The sequence below is a fragment of the Neolamprologus brichardi genome, chromosome 12 (genome assembly GCF_056152115.1).
Source record: "Neolamprologus brichardi isolate AB-2024 chromosome 12, ASM5615211v1, whole genome shotgun sequence".
NCBI lineage: Eukaryota > Metazoa > Chordata > Actinopteri > Cichliformes > Cichlidae > Neolamprologus > Neolamprologus brichardi.
In genome coordinates, this window is record NC_142115.1 from 18276790 (window position 1) to 18297761 (window position 20972).

Genomic DNA, 20972 nt, shown 5'->3' on the forward strand with positions numbered 1-20972 from the left:
CTTTTGACAAGATTTGTTGGATTTGCAGGATTTTATGAATAGAAAATATATCAACATTCAGTTTGTCAGTTAATTTTGAATCAGCATACAGCAATTCTTTGTTTTCTGTTGTAGAGATTTCATCTGATGACTTTGTTTTAACATTTTAGCATAAAATTAGAGGCACTTTCTCAAGAATGTTAGTAACAGTTTTTAAGTTGTGGTTAAGAATGATATTTATTGAAACAATGCCTATCTGGGTAGAATTCATGATAAGAACACAACCATTATGATGCCAATAATTTACTGTTGGCATTAAACACGTCACAATCAGACCTCACATGCATCATAATTCAGACTCCCTCTCTAAGAGGTTCAGCATTAATGCACAACATCATCTCTGCTGCTACTGATTTCAGGAAGTCAGCGAATAATCTGACAACAACAAAAGTGACTCCACCTCGGTTTCCCAGTCAAAACTTTGCACTTTCACCATTTCAGTCTAGCTGAACATGTAGGTAATCTACCTACATGTTCAGCTAATGTTCAATCTAATCTAAAATACAGCAATACATCACACAACAACATCTTTTTTTGCGTCAGAAATTTCACAGACATAAAGGAATGACGTCTTTTATATGACAAAATAAAAAATTAAAAGGATATATTTTTATTATTTATTTAAACCAATAGTCTATTTTTTGTCCACAGTTTATCCTGATGCTCACTGCTGTGGGAAATAAGCTATGTGATTCAGCTAACACTGGGTGTTTTGTTATTTTTATGGAGAACACCAACAATTAGAGACATAAATTTTGCCAACCCACTGTACTTTCAATATTTTATGCACTCTTATGATTCACCACTTCAACACTTGGATGAACATAAAACCCATCCTTTTATGCATCTCTGTCTTCTCAGCATGTGTATTTATGTGTGGGTGTGAATAGTTGTCTGCACTCTGAGGCATATGTTGTTTTTTTTTGCCTTTATCAAGTGTGCAGTTTTGTGTGTGTGCACATACGTGTACTTGTGTGTATGTGTCTGAGGGCTTGCAAGTGTGCGTCTTGACCCTTATGGTAAGGCTGAAGAGAAAACGGGAGCAGAAAGAAAACCACACTAAGTGAACCGTGGAATGCGCTCGGTTTGGGGATTACATTGGCCCGTGTGCATGGTAAAACACAAAGGAGAGCTTCTGCTGCCAGGCAGATGAGAGGTTGAGAAAGTGCTTGGCTTTGACTCTGTGTGGCTTCAGTTGAAGCTTTCTCTCACAGTCAAAGCAGCATTAAAGGCTGTGGTTCACTCTTTAACTGTATCTGTTTATCACATTTATGACTAAGTGAATGATTTTTCCCTTCAGTTTACAGATGCTGTCTTGATTCAAATCGTTTATTTCTGTCTAAAGAGTACCACATCTAGTGATCCACTAAAAAATTTGCTAGACATTTAGGAGATGTGTTGAATGAAATAAATAAAAAGAAAACTTATTTAAAATCCCCCGAGAGCACTTTATTTGATTTCCACATCCAAAAACACCACAGGGAGCAGAACCTGACAGAGCGCTGATGTTTGGTTTATAAAAAGAATAAAATCTGGTCTCCAAATGGTTCTGCGTGTTGTGGCTGGAAATGAAACAGATTTCTCAGATGGTTTTGTATATATTTGCACCTGTGTGCAATGCAGGCACTCTATGTCTGCTTTTCTGCTTATGCAGGCTTCACCCTCTCCATATGTTAATGTCTAATTAGTATTCAGTGCTGTGGATGAAAAAAATGCTCATGACATTGAATCATACTTTAATTAAGCAAGAATTGGTAAGCAACATCATTAGCTATTGAGAAATAATAGACGCGCATACTTAATATGCTCTGTACAGCAGCAAATCTCAGTACATTCAGGCCTCGTTTGTCCATCCATCCATTTCTGGTAACACATTCTGTTCATCCCCAATAATAATGACAATCATATTTATCATCCTTGAATCTGATGCCCTCGGTTGACTGCCTCTGCATCTGTGCCCAACTTTTGGGCACGTCTTTTGGACCAATTTCACAACTAATGATGGAGACAGAGGGTTGTGGTAATGGTAGCAGACAGGCCAAATCTAAGCCACAAAGCTGGACTGGGTCTTGGGAGCCAGGGATGCAGCTAGTAAGTAAGTATGCCACAGGGGCTAATCCTACATTGGTCCAGAATGATGAACACATATTAGGGAAAGGTAACAGACCAGGACACGAGTATTGATGGGGCATCAGATGTTACACTGTGCCAGGTTACGTTTCATGGCAGCACTGGAGAGCATGTCTGTTGGCAGGATATTGCACCCTACAGGTAGCAGGTGTGTCTGCCTTCACATACTGTGTGCTCAAGGGAATTACACTTAAATGAAACTTTGCATATGATAGAAAAACAAAAATGTAATTATCAGTATAGCTGAATCTGTTGCAATACAGCTGCGGCATTAAATACATAGTTGTGATGAAGCTAATAGGAATTTTCTCTCTTCCCTTTTCCCCCTTTTTCTCCTTTGTGTCTCAACAGCAGCAGATGGTGAGGAACCAACTTCAGCAGGTGGGAATTTTTTATGCTTGGTAACGTGATTTCCATTCATTTGTTTTCATGCAAGTGTGTGTGTGTAGAGGGGGAGATAGAGAAATGGAACGAGCCAAGCCTTGTCCTTCCTTCATTACTCCTGAGTCTAATTCCTGCATTGACTCCCTGCTCATGCCGGGCCAGAAACAGTCATGATTACATCATTTAGCATCTCACTTCATAAGGCAGTCCTATTTAAACTTCCTCTAATAGTGTGAATCTGAGAAATGTCTTGTCTTTGTCTAGTACAGAGTTTTGAGATTGAGCTCACAGTCCAATTTGGTCCACTGATTGCTTTTGCATGACTGTTTTTCAGTGGAAATGAAATATGGTGGATACCTGAGCCCTTATCATATTTCTCAGGGTGTTTTTTTTGTCCTTGTGTGTGAGTGCTGATTTTATAATCCATTTACTTAAAAGCAGCATTAATCCATAGCAATTCCAATATGTTTATTCTAGAGTTAATGCAGTGCATCCATAAATACATGCCATTAGCGTCAGTCTTGATGTACATTGTATTCACTCCCTATGGAGTGGACTGAGTGTATTCTTTTTTTGCTGGCTCCAATAGATGCTAAAGTACTTATCTCTGAATTATCATATAGATGTCAAAATCATATTTTTAAGGTAGCATATTTGGTATTCCAAAGTACTGCTTCTGATTATTGAAATAACTAATGTAACAAGAGTTTTATTACAAAAGCAAGACCACAGAGGACAACAGTAAACAAGAACCTGATTTATCTTCATCAGTGATGTAATTAAAATGTCACTTCACATCCTCGGGAAGTACTGCAGCTGAATATATAATTCCTCTTTCGTTGCATCCTCAACATCTACAGTAATTGTCTTTGTCTATGTTTCTTTCATTAATGTTAATCCCTGCTGGTTTGTTGGAGATCAAGTAGGTTAAAAAAAGAATGATTTATTTAGATTAGACATAATACCGCAGGAAGTACTTTGCTGCAGCAATGCAAAGAATGTGATACAATAGACAAACTAGACAGGCGTCTCAAGGGAATATGTAAGTCCAGTGACTGCTGTTTACTTTTGCTACTAAAATATGTTTGCCTGCTGTATAAACTACTTTTTGGCATCAGCACCTTGCTCTTTGCACAAATACCTATCGTAAATCCTTTTTTCCTAAAAGCATTTCAAAGCAACTTTTCGTGTATTATACTCACTTCAGATCAGAGCAGCGAGAACACGGCAAGAAAAAATAATTATGGAGTAAGAAAATGAACTGAATTAGGTATGACTTATGACCACTGACCTGGAACTGGACTGAGACAGAAAATAGGACAGAGTGATGAGGAAGGCCAAATTGCTCATGACAAGTTTGAAGAATCAGCTGCTATTTCACAGCATTTCATATCCTTACTCTACACAGTTTTCATACTTTGTCTCCATTCATACAAAGGGGGATATTGTTTGCTGTGTTTGGTCTGTGTTTATTATGGTTATTTGGCAGTGTATGAATACTGCCAAGTCATCTACACAGCTTCTCTTTAAAGCGGTGAGTTTATTCTATAAAAGTATCGTTTATTAAGCACCTGATGTGTTTTATGAGCAAAACCAATTTCATCAAAAAAAACCCACACGAACACGGCTGTTCTTTGATCTGCCTCGGTTGGAGGAATTTAAACTTTTAAGGCCTTTTTACTTCCATTACTAATTGCAGGGGCTGCATAAATTACACTTTAACAAGAAAACTATATATTTTCTGAATTCTGTTCGCCAAACCTTTATTGCACAGTCTCAGCGGTTGCAGTATGTGCAGTCAAAATACCATGGATACTACTGAGACCGAAGAAGCATATTTGAGCATATTTAATTGTAAAACTAACATTTGCCAAGTAGAAAGTTGAATATTAGCTCTCCAGTGAACAAGTTAGAGCCAGCCTTTGTCATATTTTCAGAAATGTTATTGGTAGACTGGGAATTTTATTTAACATATATAATTTAGATTTTGCTAATAAACATTGGAATTTTTAGAAAGTTTTTAAGAGACCCCTGCGAGAAAAGGTACGGCTCTGACATTTTCATGGCATTTAGTCTCTGACAAGACAGCCTTCATTTCTGCTTTTCTTTGGATCTTTCTAGAAGGATGGTGGTCTTCAATGTGACCTCTTCTTTTGAGTGACATATTCCAAAGCATTTTTGTTGCTGCACGAGTCTTACTACTTTTACCTTCAAGTGTATTTGTCTGACATTGTCAAATCCTGATGGGCGGAAATGGGAGAGTGGGAAGGGCACAGGAGAATAAAAGGCCAAAGACTCACTAAAAGCCCAACCGTCCGGCGGCTCACGCTGAGAGCCTCGATGTAATATTGGTGGTGCAGTGCCAGCTTCCATCAGTTGAAATGCAGGATGGATGCAGTGACCATGAGCCCATGAGCCGGTAAAGTCATCATACTAAAAGGCTAGGTTAAAATAGATTTGACGCAATTAGGGCATATCAGATGTCTCAGCAAAGTAGCAGGGTGCAGCTTCTGAGCTGAAGAGCTTAAATGTAAATTTCAAACTCTTGAGGCAGGTAAAATGTGTGCGTGTTTGTGCATGTGTGTGTGTTTTCTTTAAAAGATATTATGAAAGCCTAACAGTGTGGTTGAATCCTGGCTTGTCATTGTTAACTGGGGACTGTTTAAGATGGCAAAATTGGAACTGAAATTCAGAGTTGACAGTCACACAGCCATTTCAGTTTTGTTATTTACATGTCTACCAAATTTCACTTTTTTAATAGCAGTTGTTGATCTAAGTCGGGTAAGGGCTGCTCTGTGTTGCTGTCAAAAACATCAGGAGTTGCGTACTAATATTTATGGTGCCAGATTAAAAGCCTTTCCTCCCATGTTGCTGCACAGTAACTTTTTCCTTGGGATCAGCAGAAATATGTCACATGGGGACAATACTTTGCCCGACCTGCTCATAACCCTAAACAATGCATGTAGCCCAACAAGCAGTAGGAAGATATGGTAAATGGACTGATTCTTATATAGCGCTTTTCTACTCTCCTGGAGTACTCAAAGCGCTGCATACAACATGCCTCATTCACCCCCACTCATACAAGCACTTCTAAACTCAAGTGCAACTAATAAACATTCACACACATTCACACTCCGATGAAGGCTTCAGAAGGCAATTTGGGGTTAATACATTATTCAGATTGTACATGTTGTTCTCTTTGAGTCTAGAAAAAAACATAATGAACGAGGGGCTCTGGGTTCATTCATGTCCATATAAATTCAACTGACTATTAATACCTCAAGCTTTTCAGCTCATCTGTGCTTTCTAAAAATCGACTGCTATCGTTATTATTAGCTGTATCACTTCTTTCAGGCTAAGCAGAGTATGTGCAAAGCATGAAATACTGTCTCCCAAATGCCTGAATTCTTATACATTTGGGGAGAGCTAATGCTTGTGACAGCAACTGTGACAGAGCACATACGTAGCCTTAAGCCTGAAAATGTCAAATCTCTGTGATTGATCTGCAAGGAAACAAAGGATGCTTTCCTGTGTTTAACCACTGGTCAGGATTTCACAACTGATTGATTGGCCTCTCTTTGCAGTCAGAAAAGAAATCACAATGCCCATGCTGGGCACAACACATCATGCATCAATCACTATGCAAGTCTTGGCTTGTACAGCAGGGCAGCAGCTAACATTTAAATTCCCAAGAAAGCTCCCAGTGTTTCCTCCTTGCATTATCCACAGTGTTAGGATAGTTACTATTAATCTGTAAAGATTTATTATTGTGCTAAAAATACAGTGAGTAATGCAATTATAACAAATTCATCTTAAGGTGTAATTCCTCCTAAAAAGTATTTGAATGACAGAGTCATCACTGCTGCTGAACAAGCTTTACTTTCTACAGCGATGTTATGTCTCAGTCACCCAGGCCCAGAGACTGGTTGGTTAAACCTCTGCCAGCCTCTGATTGGCGACTGGAGGTGTCTGCTGCTGTGTGTAGTCAATTGTAGTTTACATGGAAGATGGCACTTTGTCTGAAAACATACCATTTAATCTCTAAGCTGTAGTGAAACTTGAAAAAGTGCGCCACACACTGAAATTTGTGACCGTCATCAATCAGCACATTTCAGACAGCCCAACTTTTACTTTGAAGGTGAGCAATTTTCATTTCCTGTTTTCTGCACTTTTAACAGTTTCACTGCTATTTTACCAAGTAGTTTGTGTTTGCACACAAGTTGGCAAACAGTAACTCTGATTACAGTTACATTCATTTAGTGATTTAACTGAAACTACAGTGGCTTGCAAAAGTATTCGGCCCCCTTGAACTTTTCCACATTTTGTCAAATTACAGCCACAAACATGAATCAATTTTATTGGAATTCCACGTGAAAGACCAACACAAAGTGGTGTACACGTGAGAAGTGGAACAAAAATCATACATGATTCCAAACATTTTTTACAAATGAATAACTGCAAAGTGGGGTGTGCGTAATTATTCAGCCCCCTTTGGTCTGAGTGCAGTCAGTTGCCCATAGACATTGCCTGATGAGTGCTAATGACTAAATAGAGTGCACCTGTGTGTAATCTAATGTCAGTACAAATACAGCTGCTCTGTGATGGCCTCAGAGGTTGTCTGAGAGAATATTGGGAGCAACAACACCATGAAGTCCAAAGAACACACCAGACAGGTTAGGGATAAAGTTATTGAGAAATTTAAGGCAGGCTTAGGCTACAAAAAAATTTCCCAAGCCTTGAACATCCCACGGAGCACGGTTCAAGCGATCATTCAAAAATGGAAGGAATATGGCACAACTGTACACCTACCAAGACAAGGCCGTCCACCTAAACTCACAGGCCAAACAAGGAGAGCGCTGATCAGAAATGCAGCCAAGAGGCCCATGGTGACTCTGGATGAGCTGCAGAGATCTACAGCTCAGGTGGGGGATTCTGTCCAGAGGACAACTATTAGTCGTGCACTGCACAAAAGTGGCCTTTATGGAAGAGTGGCAAGAAGAAAGCCATTGTTAACAGAAAACCATAAGAAGTCCCGTTTGCAGTTTGCCACAAGCCATGTGGGGGACACAGCAAACATGTGGAAGAAGGTGGTCTCGTCAGATGAGACCAAAATGGAAATTTGTGGCCAAAATGCAAAACGTTATGTGTGGCGGAAAACTAACACAGCACATCACTCTGAACACACCATGCCCACTGTCAAATATGGTGGTGGCAGCATCATGCTCTGGGGGTGCTTCTCTTCAGCAGGGACAGGGAAGCTGGTCAGAGTTGATGGGAAGATGGATGGAGCCAGGGTACAGGGCAATCTTGGAAGAAAACCTCTTTGAGTCTGCAAAATACTTGAGACTGGGGCAGAGGTTCACCTTCCAGCAGGACAACGACCCTAAACATAAAGCCAGGGCAACAATGGAATGGTTTAAAACAAAACTTATCCATGTGTTAGAATGGCCCAGTCAAAGTCCAGATCTAAATCCAATCGAGAATCTGTGGCAAGATCTGAAAACTGCTGTTCACAAACGCTGTCCATCTAATCTGACTGAGCTAGAGCTGTTTTGCAAAGAAGAATGGGCAAGGATTTCAGTCTCTAGATGTGCAAAGCTGGTAGAGACATACCCTAAAAGACTGGCAGCTGTAATTGCAGCAAAAGGTGGTTCTACAAAGTATTGACTCAGGGGGCTGAATAATTACGCACACCCCACTTTGCAGTTATTTATTTGTAAAAAATGTTTGGAATCATGTATGATTTTTGTTCCACTTCTCACGTGTACACCACTTTGTATTGGTCTTTCACATGGAATTCAAGGGGGCCGAATACTTTTGCAAGCCACTGTAGTAGTAGCATTAGCAGCTAATACTTTCCAGCAATCAGCAACACACAACTTACATTGTACATGGTGTGTGTTTGTGTGAAGAAAACACAATTTAATGGCGCACCATGTTTACTCCCTTGCCTTTCCTTGGAAAGCTGCTTCTTTTCTAAGTAGTGTTTGGTTTTTCCTCTCTGTTGCTTCCATCATGGCTCCCAGTATTTAATCCTTTCTAGAAATGGGCAGCTGTTGAAGTGAATAAGGGATTTCCTTCTTTTTTTGTTTATAGCATTAAAAAACACTTCTTTCTTAATAAAAATCATCATCCTCTTAGTTGAAAAGTTTGGAGACTATAAACAAACTTATTTCTTTTTTTAAAAATGTTTTTGTAACTATTATTTTCCCAAGAAATTAGAAACAGAACGCAGTTTTGTTTTGGTTTATGTGTTTTGTAAGTTTCTGAAAAGTTGTGTCAGTCTCAGCCCACCGAGGGCACGAAAGTAGCTGTTGCAATTTTCATGTGGTGTTTTCCACTGGCGAGACAATTTGCTCTCTCTCAGATGAATAGTTTTTGATATTATATGCTGAGTGGATGTCAGATTTTTGTATGTGTGCTAATGTGATCTGGTATCTGATCCTGACTCATAACAGTTCTGCAGTTCCTCAGTTTTTGGCTTATTTTTAACTCATACCATACAAAAGTTTGCTTAATTTCTGGCACATTGGGGCGTTTGTTTTTTTTCTTCCTGTTTTTCTTTTTTTTTTTTGACAGAAATTATGAAATCAAATGTAGATGTCATACTGAACACTCTTTGTATCTCTCTAACACACTAACTGAGAAACCATTCCCTCCCTCTTTTCTCTCTCTCACTACCTCCTTTTGTCCCCACTTTTTCTGTTTTATGCACTTGCCATTAGAGATGCTGTCAGTACAGCATGGTGCGACTACAGATCATCACATCAAAAGAGCCCTGAAACCTGTCAACCCCCTTTCTCACAGTGAGCAGGTCCTCTGTGAAAGCTATTATACAAGCCTCTGTTCAACTGATTATCCACCACTCTGATTATTGCTAATACAGGTCCAGGCTTTGAAATAGCATGACTTCGATAGGATTACCTCATTTGAAATTCACACCTAGAGGCCTACTAATTCCAGTGAGAGAACAATAATAGGGTCGGTAGTGATTTTGTATTTATTTGTTTATTTACTTCATTTTTTTCCTATTCTTTTTATGGGTTGGGGCTAGTGTGAAATGGTTGCCCCGTTGATATAGTAAACAATTTAAGGCTGCAGCTTTTTACTTGACGTTGTCAAATGTTGTGCTCGTGGCTGCTAATTTGTCAAACTGACTTAAGAGGGCATGAGATTCTCACCCTTGAGACTTCTTCTTGTTTCCCATCGCTTAAAATGAAATAAGAGACCTGTCAAAGCACAGTTTCCCTGTCAACTCTAAGATATGACTGTAAAATGACTGGAATAGAAATTGCATCACAAGATAGGAAACTTACAAGGGCATGCTGATGGAAAGAATTCGGATTTGCTAGTTCTTTTCTCAGCAGACTTTTTTAAACTTTAGAGTCATGTTAGATATCATTACTAAATGCAGATTGTGCAGTCAGCTCATGCTGTTGGCAATGTGGTAGCTCTTGTTTATAGATTAAAAAGCATGAAAGATAAATAGATTCAAAAAAATAAATACTGTACTAAAATTAGCCCATTTTTGTGGGTCCCTTACAAAGCTCCCTTTCTGTTGCATTATATAAATATCAATTAACTGGTTCACAGGTAACATGGTCGTATTATAATATACTACATTTGAAGTTTTGTGGATATAAATGAAATCAAAATCATGCTTTTATAAGCTGATTTAGTTGGATAAATGCTAAACATGGGTCACTTTAGCCCATGGTAGCTGGTTGCTTGGCAACATGACAACGTCATGATATAGAATAAGAACCATTGGCTAAAGATGTCTCCCGTATTTGGTTGCTGTACTTGTGATCCTGTAGGAAGAGTTTGCGGACAGGAAGACGATGATTTTGTGGTTTATAATAAGATTTAATCTAAACATTACATTCTACAATAAATGATCAATTGACATGTACCTAGCTAGCACCCAGATGCCTGGGTGTAGGCGTAGGTGACGAGGGTTGACATGCAGCAAGGAGTCTGGGGTGGATGCAAGCCTGGGCTACCACAGTAAGAATTCAGCCTAAGTGCATGGTGCGCACACATCACTAGGTGAGCAACGAACACGCCCCATCAATCTGCAAAGTTTTGACAGACTCAGTGCAGTTGTACAACTCAATGTATAAAAAATTAGACAGATATTGGCAGGTTTTTGAGTTATGAAACCTACAAGCTTGCATCTAGGCGTCATCATTAACATTTTGCCCTATGCTGCAGGCTAGTTCATGAAAGATTTTGAATGTCACAGTTTTGTGGGCATTGCCAGTTAATTAATTCATTGCTGTATCATACACAACAGGTTTTGTTATAATAATTTTTTATTCATAGCCTTAGTTATCATTATGGGTTGCAAAGAGATACCATAACGAGAACAAAAACAAAAAGAAGAAAGAAAAAAACAGCAACAAACATGGAAAGAATCATGCTCCAACAGAGTTATTAATCATTACCGGCGTAACACTGAGGCATTTTCTGTTTTTTCTTTTTTTTTTGCTTGTTTTATTGAAATTCTTTCTATTGTTTGCTTAAATCCCAAAGCATGAATTCTCTAGTGGCGAAGCTTCCCAGTGTTCTGTGCACCCAAATATTGATGAGAAAACAATGGTAATGATGAATGGGGTTTTGTTTACACAGCATGAATACATGTGATTTGTGGCTATGAATATGAATTCCCTTGCAAATTAGTGTTTGGCTCATAGGAGCCTTTTGTGTTCGGAGCAGCACTGACCCTCAGACAGGGTACAGCATAAGCGTTTGATTTTCTGTAGGAATGCTGAACTGTGGTTATCTGTGCACAACATGGGATACTTCAACCAAATGGACAGATTTTATTGGTGGAGGTCATTTGCACAGCACTGAAAGCAATAAAAACATCCACTGAAGTAAACTGTGCAGAAAACAGTACGTTCCAATACAAATGAAGTGACTTAAAGGATTGCCTCAGTTTATTAGTAGAGTGAATTTGCTACAATTTTCTGAAATTCAAATGATGTTGCTGTCTTTTGGTAACGCTTTTGTGTCACAAAAGCACTTTGGAACACCAAAGGGCAACAAGTATCTCAATAAAAAAGCCATTGCAGTCATTTGAGTTAACAATTTAATGTACATTGGAGCAAAATAAGAACAGCATGTGACCTTTTTAAAATGTTTTTTGCACCAATATATTTATAACTATTAAAGACAGTGCGTTTGTGTTGGCCATTCTGCAGCACATTCACAACTTTAGACTACACCTTATATTGTTCAAACCCTCAGAGAATTGCTGGTTGGCTAGCCTGCCCCTAGTATTCAGGACAGCAGCAGTACTTTCACAGTGGCAATCACTTGAGCAATCACTTCTTCAGAGACTATTATTTTGCTCTGTGGAGTACAAATTCAGTACAGTATTAATAACGATTCTCCATTTTGGGGGACACATGAACAGAAACTCTTAAAACTGGTGAATTGTTCACCACAATGGCCACTTTTTATTAATTAAAAAATAATAATAATCTTGTTTCAAATTTAAGTAACTGCTTAGTCAAAACTCGACTTATTTGTGTGAGCATCTGTGTGTGTACGTATGTGTGGGTGACGCCGTGGGTACATTTCAGTGCATAGATGGTGGTGCTCCATTTTACCTTGCAGCTAGTCTGTGCTTTTCGCTTAGCACTGTGAGAATGAAGTGTTGCCTTCCTGGAGGGGACACATTCAGTGATTTCTAGACGGTGCCTTGGGCCGCCCTCTAGACAACAGACACCAGCAGCAGTCACTGAAAGACAGACTCTCCCGACACTCCTTTCATCCTCAGTTTCTCCTGTCAAGCAGTTTTACTTAAACACCACCTCACAATGTCTCCCAGTGTACCTTATGTATTAAAACTTTGTGTGTTATTGTGTGCTATTAAAAACTGTAGATGTGTTTAATGGGACACCCATTGTTTAGTTTATTAGACTACTGGCTGGATAACGATGTCTAAGTACACTTTTGTAGCATATACCAAAATTACTGTGGAATATTATCAGCTGCAATTTGCTCTTGTGTGTACAGTTAATTTTTATTTTTTTTAAAAAGCCACCCCCATCATCGATGTCTGTTTTCTTCTTTTTTCTGTGCAGGTCCTTGCCATCCAAACCCTTGCCACAACAGAGGAACGTGTGAGATCAGTGAGACCTACAGGGGTGATACCTTCATTGGTTATGTGTGCAAGTGTCTACCAGGTTTCAGTGGAGTTCACTGCCAACACAGTAAGTTGGACCAGCCTCTTCCCTGTCCCTTATTTAAAGTGTCTCGAACGATTACGGAACTTAATATAAAGTCAAAAGGTTTGCAAGGCCTCTGTGTCTCCTTTATGGCATTACCAGGAAGAATGATTGGTCTGTTTGATCACAACGATTTTCTAACAGGAGTCAAATAATAACCTTGAGCAGTGACCAGATGTTGAAAAGCTGACAAAAAGTACATTCCTGGTGAAAGGACGAGTTCAGCAAAATGATAGTGAGTTCAGGAGAGAAAGGAAGCGCTGAGCTTGCTTCCTTTTGTTGAGCATGCTCTTAATAAAGGTTGGTGTCAGAGGGTTTGTGCTGCCTGTGAGATAACTCTCGACAGTATGTTAGACTGGGAACACTGTTCTCATCCCATGCACAATTTATGCTGTCTTAGGAACTGACCTTTTGAACTCTTAAACTAGCACCTGGAATATGGGGACAAGGGTAATGACTGCAATCATGGGGTACAAGCACATTTGGGTGTGACCAACACTATTAATCCTTAAGCTATTATTGAGAACGAGCATGTAACTGACTGTCATACAATGCAACTGTGTGAGTGTGTTCCTGGCCCACATTTTAAAAAAGAAACAAAACGGTGGCAAGTCAGATATATAATTATTTTTCGTTGAACAGCAACATGCATCAATTCACGTTTCAAAGCTTCATTCAGCTATTGTTTAGATCCAATATCTGTTCTGACAGAATGAGTCTGTTTCACTTTAAGTATTCTTAGTAGCCTCAGCAGTTTTTGCAGTCAATTTAATAACAAAAATGTTAATAATACTTGTAGCTGCTCTTACAAAAATAGTCTGTTATTAAACAGGACCGCTTAAGCTGAGCAAATTAGACTATTTATTTGAAAATGAAAAGTCATACAAATGTGAGGTAGCATGGTGGTGTGTTGGTTAGCACCGTTGCCTCACAGCAAGAAGGTCCTGAGTTTAAAGCAAATGGCCAGCTAAGGCCCTTCTGTGAAGCATTATTACGTTTTGTTTAAGTTTATTCCTAGTTAACCTTGGAGGACAGAACCCACAAAGAATAAACTAAAAACCTAGAAAAAGAAATTTTGTTAAACTAAATAAAAACAGAACTAAAACTAAATATTTTCAAACAATAAAACTAGTGGCCACGGGTACTACCCCTCAGCCTCCTGGTAGATGTGCCTATTGTGTTAGTTAGAAAGGTAATTTTCAGAAACATTGACCTCCGACCTTGAACTCAGTCACTCTGAGTGAGGATTCACACTTGTCTGAGATTTTTAGGAGATGCATCAATCGTATCAATTTTAAAAAATCCCAGGTGACGTCCTACTTGAGTTATCGCACTCACAAGATTTTCAGAAACCCTTACCTCTTGTCCCTGAGTCTGAGGTCACTGAGATTTTTCCACATTCGAGATGTTTTTGTAGATGCACAGTTGTGTCAATTTGAAACTATTTCACTCACTTCGTTCTCGTTCTCCTACCTGCCCCTCAGGCAGGGTGACAATACCCCATCGGCTTTTTATACCTGAGGGGTACAAACGAATTAGTACAAATAAATGTGCATTAGGCTGATTGATGATTCTAAACTTAATGTATCTGTGAATGTCTTTCTGTCTCTCTGTTAGCCGTCAGTAGGTTGACAGCCTGTCTACCATGTACCCCAACTATTGTCCTATAGCAGCTGGGATTAGCACCAGCACAATTGTGACCCTAAATTGTATAAGCAAAAGAAAATAAATTGATGGACATAATAATTGTATCAGCAGACAATTAATGCAGACCTTTACATTTTCACTTTTCGATTGACTCCCGTGATTTAGACGTAGCATATAGCTTTCTCTGTGTGTGCCAAAATCTTGCTAAATCCCGCAGTATGATATATAGGCCAAGTTCTGTGGCTTTCTTGCCTCTGCGTGTGCTTGGCTGAGCATTGTATTAGCCTGCATAACACAGTTGTCCTTCACTGCCGGTGTGCTTGTAAGTAATGGCTTTAATGTATCATGGTGCAAACCGTGTGGCGTGATGGCTCCTTCTTAGTTTGTAAGAGAGAGGATTTGTATAGAGAGAGAGAGAGAGAGCATGGAGAGATGTTAACCAACGCCTAACAAAAGATGTGCGCCAAGGTTAAAAAAGACAGAAATGTGGGTTTTTTTTAACTCATAAAAGAAATTGTTTTTTATGCTGCACTGGTCAGTGTCAGGCATAAAACAGAAAAGGAAATAGAAGGAGTCAGTAGATCAATGTTATGTCATCGAGTTTGTCTCCAGCCTGAACTGTGAGCAATTGGCTATCATTCATGTCATAATTCAGTTATTGTTTCCTATTATGCCCTGGGGTGGTGGGAAACTGATTCGATACAGTCTGAATACACATTAAAGTCTGCCAATTTTACTCATGGACATCGTCTGAATGGCAGAGAGTCGTGAGAGAGACAGGAGGGAGACATTAATAAGCAAATCTGTTTCTGGGTAATTCCTGCAATTAAATTATAAAGTGACATGTATAATGACAGTTTAGCTGGCTTAATAATGGTAAGATACTGGCTTTAATGCACGATAAGCTGAAAGGCATATTGTGCACCTTCACAATTTGGAAAATGTATGAAACAGTTTCATTACTGGTGGACAGTTTTATTCACAGTTAATGTAGTGAAGGGGAAAAATGCAGTATTTGATACTGGGTTAGTTCACTGGTTAAGAGAAAAAAGGTTATTGGTTCCAAACCTCCTGGTTAACCGGTGACTTATTATGTTGAGTTAAGTTTGCCCTCAGCCAGTTCAAAGACATGCTAGATTAATTGTTAGGTGTGGATATGAGACTAAACGTTTGTCTGTGTCTCTGTGTTGACCCATGATCGACCGGTGACCCGTCTAGGTTGTAGCCAGAGTCTTGACTGTAAATTGTACTAGCAGTTAAGGAAAGATGAACAGATGGGAGATCCCCTAGTCACTAGTTTGGTAGATAGCTATAAAGCGATAATAAAATAAATTGATTGTATTACCTTTGCCTAAGCACAGGGGATATTTTAATAGACAGAAGTTTTAATTTAAAGCTACTGTTAAGCTGACATATCGTATTAGTCTGCTGTTACTGTTGATTACATATTAAAAAAAGGAAATTAATTATGGTAGGCTAAGTCATCCATTATTGTATGAAAATGTAGTTAACCTTTTAGTGCTTTCTTGCCGTTGTAGCTTTTCTCTTTGTGCGGTTATTCTGTTTGTGCCACACGGCTTCATAACGAGGTGATTAGGTTGCATTATTCAGTGTTATGCCCCCCACACTTCTTCTCGCAGCCACTGGGCTCAACAGTTTTTGTGGCAGAAACATTGCAGTGCACGTAGCGTAAAGAGTGGGTGCTCTTTGGAAACTATCTCTACATGCTAAATGTTAGCAGTGACAGCTTTTATCACTTGTGACATTTGGTTTGTCCCATTTTGAAGCCTTGAGAAAAGCATTTTCACAGTCGTTGGCGTTTTGAAACTGGATGCAAGGATGAGGGGTCAATCTGCACACTCATTGGTTCTAAGTCACAAGTCTGCAGCCAATGAGCATATCCTAGATAAGCCTCCTTTGTGGATTTCTAATGACTAAAATAAAGTATTGTTTTATTTATTATGACCAAAAAAGGATGAGAAATAGTTGCACAGAGGCAACTCCAAGTTTTTTCAGACAAATTTGCTTTTTTTTTTTTTTTAATTACATTTCTTATTTTTAGAACTTAGATGTTTTCAACTCTTCCCGAGGTGATGAGATTTTCACATTCAGGTCAGATGTTCAAGTATCACTGCTGAAGGTGATGACAGCGTGCTGGCACACTAACTGTGCAGTTAACACAAAGTTTGACAAGCTTGATTTCTCTCAGCCACGTCATATGAAAGTAAAAGATAGAGTATTTTGTCTCTGGCCTGTCAAAGATGAGGTGAATTTTATTGTGATTGCATTAGGTTGGGTTTTAAAGCAATTCTTAGTCTGTCTCAATCTCGTCTGAAAGCCGTGGCTTTCCTTTGGTTAGTGTCATTGCTTTTATTATTATAGTCATTATCATCACAAAGTCATTCATCTTTCAGATAGTGTGGCGTCATGTCCCTGTGGTGACAGGAGAACAAATGCAGCCTTATTGGGCAAGTAGCCAAGCGCCGTAATGAGCTGTCACAGTGTGAAGATTGGGACTGATTGCCTCAGACGTCATGAGGTTGCAGATCATTTTTAGAGCACACGTTCTCAGTCTGTCAAGGACAAATGTTGTATAAACTGTAGGCATTTTTATTCCTGCTCTAAGAAAGTTGTGATAAAGTCATGCGTAACATGTTTAGTTTACTAAAACAATCATTTGATGTGATGCAGTGATGCCTGCTTTCCAAAGTTAAAGGCAGTAGATAAAGTGCTTTTCAAGCAGAAATGTACTGAATAAAGACCCTGTTTAAAAAAGAAAGATAAAACAATTAACAGATTAATTGGGCTAAACTGTCTCTTAGCTAAAGTGCTCTCTTTCTCATTCGATCTTCCTCCAATCTTTCATAGCCTGCAGGTCCTTTCAATAGTTGCCACCTCGTGCTCGTGGATCAATATGTTTCTTTGGCTTTCTTTCCTGTCTTTCTATAAGACACCAACAGATCCGGATTGATTGGTGGAAAAAATTGTGAAAAGCTTTAGTTATTTTTATTCAACCCCTTTATTTGTTCATGTATCGTATTCCTATAATCCTAGACCCGCCACCTCACAAACCTCTTGCCACAAAATAATCAGCCACTGTTTATGGCTGTGGCCTGATGTAAAGCCGCAGGGAACAATTACTGTTAGTTAGTTCACCTGGGGGCTGAACGAAGACTGACTTTCATCAGCACATGAAGAAAAAAAGAGACTCCATAACTCCCTCTGCATGGTATGTCTCGTAGCCTATTTATTGACCTGATTAGTGTATTTCAGAGCGAGTAAGGAGGCATCCGGAGATCATTACTTATTCGTTTGTTGTGTGATTCTTGCGTGTCTGTCCTCAGACTCTCCACCTTTCCGATTTGATTTTCTAAAAAGAAAAACGAAGAAGTGACTTTTCCACCCTTGTCTGTTTTTTTTGTGCTCAATTTACTGCCTAAGATAACAGCACTAAAACCCGAGGCAGCATGAATGAGTAAATGACAGTGGTTATTTGACTACAACAACAGCTTGTGCTTGTCAGCTACAGCACAGCACCCCTTCACCTTAGCAGCACTCCAGTTACCTGCCTTGGCATCGCGGGAGGTGAGCCTGTAACTGCACATCTACAGCATTTTGTGATGGCAGAGAGAGGAAAATAGAAAGCCTCCTGTAGAGAGCACCGAGAGAGTACAGTAAAGTGAGGCAGAGCAGGTCTGGTGGGCTCTCGCCAAGATTGAAGCAGCTGTTATCTCCTTCAAATTGTGAAGCTGCACTATTAAAGTGACTTCAGCAAACATCAGAATGACACACGAAGACTTCCTTAGCCTTTTGTGGCTGTGTTTAAATGATAAACACAACCTGAGCATCACACTCAGGATTAAACAACCAGCATAATGTTTTTTTAAGAGATATTGGGATAAAAAGGATCAGCCAGCTGTGGCTCAGGAGGTAGAAAAGGCTGTCTAATAATCAGAAGGTTAGCGGTTTGATCCCTGCCTCTTTAGCGCTGCATGTCAAAGTTGCTAGATGCTCACACACATGTTTTATTCAAATAAAAGAAAACTTTTATTCAAGTTTTGAGCAAGCATCACATCATTAATATGATACATATGCTTGGGCTTTACACCTCATCAATAATGTTAACGCAGTCACTGCTGGGACTCCCGGGAGAGGTACGAGTGTCGAACACGTGGACCGTGCGTATGTTTTTTGTCCACAGTGGATTTTCTTTTATCAAATAGAAACACTTCTAACCAGCAAATAGGCCCATATTTCCAGCAAATGATGCTCCAAATTGTCTCTGCGTCCACAAAACCAGCTTCACAAAGTACAGTTTCTATTTTGTTTATCGCTCCAGGGGAAAGTCGGTCGCATGCAGAAATCCACTTACTGTCTTAGATCATATAAGCAGTATAGCTGAATTATGTTTAAGGGCAGATTTGCACTTCAAGTCTAAAAAAAAAAGTGTTTTCAGGGCAGGCTTAGTTAAATGGATTATGACAGATTTAAGTGCAACTTAAGTCAGTGAAAAAGTTTGTTGAAAAAGTACTTTGTCCATAGAAAGTTCATCTGTTTTCAAAATAAACAGAGGCATGGATTTAGTCACAGTGCCCGAGGTCTGTACTTGTAGCTATAAATTGGTTTCGTCTTAACAGCCTCAGTGTTACAACAATTTCACTGAAATTATGCTAATCTGCACTGCAGTTATTTTTATATGAATAAATTAGCATGACTAACTTGTAGCACCACTTTGTTTTTTCTCACTAAAACTTGTATATGTGTTCAAAGGACGAAGGCAAGACATTTGTGTCGCTTTATTCCAGTCTGCTTGTCAATACGCCAATAAAGTTACGTTTTTCTGTCTTCCCAAATTCATCATTGTATCAAAGATCTCAAAAACAATGTGTCCTACCACTGCAAAGTGGCCTCAGAACCACTGTGAACACCTCCAGCTTCGAGCTTCTCCCTGTTGTTAGATTGCTGCGATACAGAGCTGTGTGGGAAACGCTGCCATTTCCTGACACCGTCTCAACATTACATTCAGTCTCACAGCCCACCCACTGCTCACAGTCTGTGGCTGGAAAGCTGCGTTTACAGGCCGAGATGAGTGTAGAGGATCCTGGGGGAAGGGTCTGTAAGTCCAGCAGACATTCAAAGAAGTGACCACAAGCGCAGAGCCAAACTGACAGACGCCGATGATCAGCAGAGAGCGTGCCTGTAGATCAAAATAAAAAGATTGCCCTGCCTGTGGGCCAGCAGTCGTTTTGTTTCGGCTTACTGCACATTTGGTCTTTTTTTTTCCCTTTAAGCATCAAACAGTAGAATTCCTCTTTACAGACTTCAATAACTGGTGTCAGTAAATCCAACATTGTGATGCCTTCTATGTTCTTTTTCTTCTGTGTGAATAAATACAGATGAACATCTAAAATGGTAGATTGTATGAAATTTGAAAGCAAAAGAGAATGTCTGTATCGTCCTACCTGCGTCCACTATATTGTTCTCGAGGGAGGGAAGCAATCAGTAAAGGAAAAATAAACCAAAGAATAAAATACAGTTTTTATGTTAGCATGCCATACACAAGTAGTGCGTGTGTTTAGCGGCATAAATGTGTTTTACATAATCCCATTGTGGCATTTGCTTTACTTTTAGAGTTTAAAAGGCAAATACTTATAATCAAACTCATTAGGACTTGGTTTAAGGATTGGGTAGTTTTATTTTTAGGTTATTGTTAGCATCAGGGAACTGCTTATGGATAGGCTAAGTCTCCAGAATATGACTGTAAGTTAGTGTAATGTCCTGAAATGATGGAACCATGAGAGTGTGTGTGTGTGTGTTGTCTGTAGCAGACTGGATCTCTTGGACTTGCTGAGTGTGACAGTGGCTTCTTCAGAGTGGCTGATGGGCTCCTGGTGAATAAGCCACTCTTGGGGTTTCTGTGTAAATGGCGTACTAGAAGCAGATGTGTGTCATTTTTGTAATATAACCAACACTAGCTTACTTGACAGATGTGTGATTATTTCCACTGTTGAGATAAGGGATTCGTCTCCTGCTTTATAATGAGGTTACACTTGGCATGTGAGGAGGCTTCAGTCAAATCCAGAGTTGGTGGAAACTCTCACCCAGTTTGAGTAGTGTGTGTGTTACTGACAGTTTTTATTTGCTTTCTGGTTCCAAATAACAATTTGGAAAAAAGCTGTAGGAATAATAATTGAGAGGATTCATAGGTTAATAAGAATTTACATGTGTACATTTGTTTCAGTGTTTCAGTTTTTCCACCTCTAACTTAACAACAGCATTTGTGAGTTTACATTCTTCTGTCATTTTGCATTGGTGCTATTCCAGCTTTTACAATAAATAAATACACACATTCTCTTCCATTACTGTTTTTGGGCTACAGTGTGAGTATTGTAACTCAACAGTAATATTCCACAATGGTGCACCATGATTGAGCAATTGATGGTTGTTACGTACAGCAGATTTGCTTCCAAGCCCTACGCACAGGGTTTGGTTGAAAAGATTGAGACATTTAGAAAAGAAAAAGGTCTTTACTCT

General features: G+C 39.3%; 1 protein-coding gene across 2 annotated transcripts in view; it reads left to right on the forward strand.

The window, feature by feature from the left end:
* edil3a (EGF like and discoidin domains 3a) overlaps positions 1 to 20972 on the forward strand; it is a 126916-nt gene that overhangs the window by 28770 nt on the left and 77174 nt on the right. Inside the window, exons 2-3 of one of the 2 annotated variants that reach the window (XM_006784125.2) lie at positions 2521 to 2550; positions 12648 to 12776. In XM_006784125.2, the coding sequence (XP_006784188.1) occupies positions 2521 to 2550; positions 12648 to 12776 (159 nt within the window). The remainder of the gene's footprint in view (positions 1 to 2520; positions 2551 to 12647; positions 12777 to 20972) is intronic. The other variant, XM_006784126.2, reaches the window with a different exon arrangement.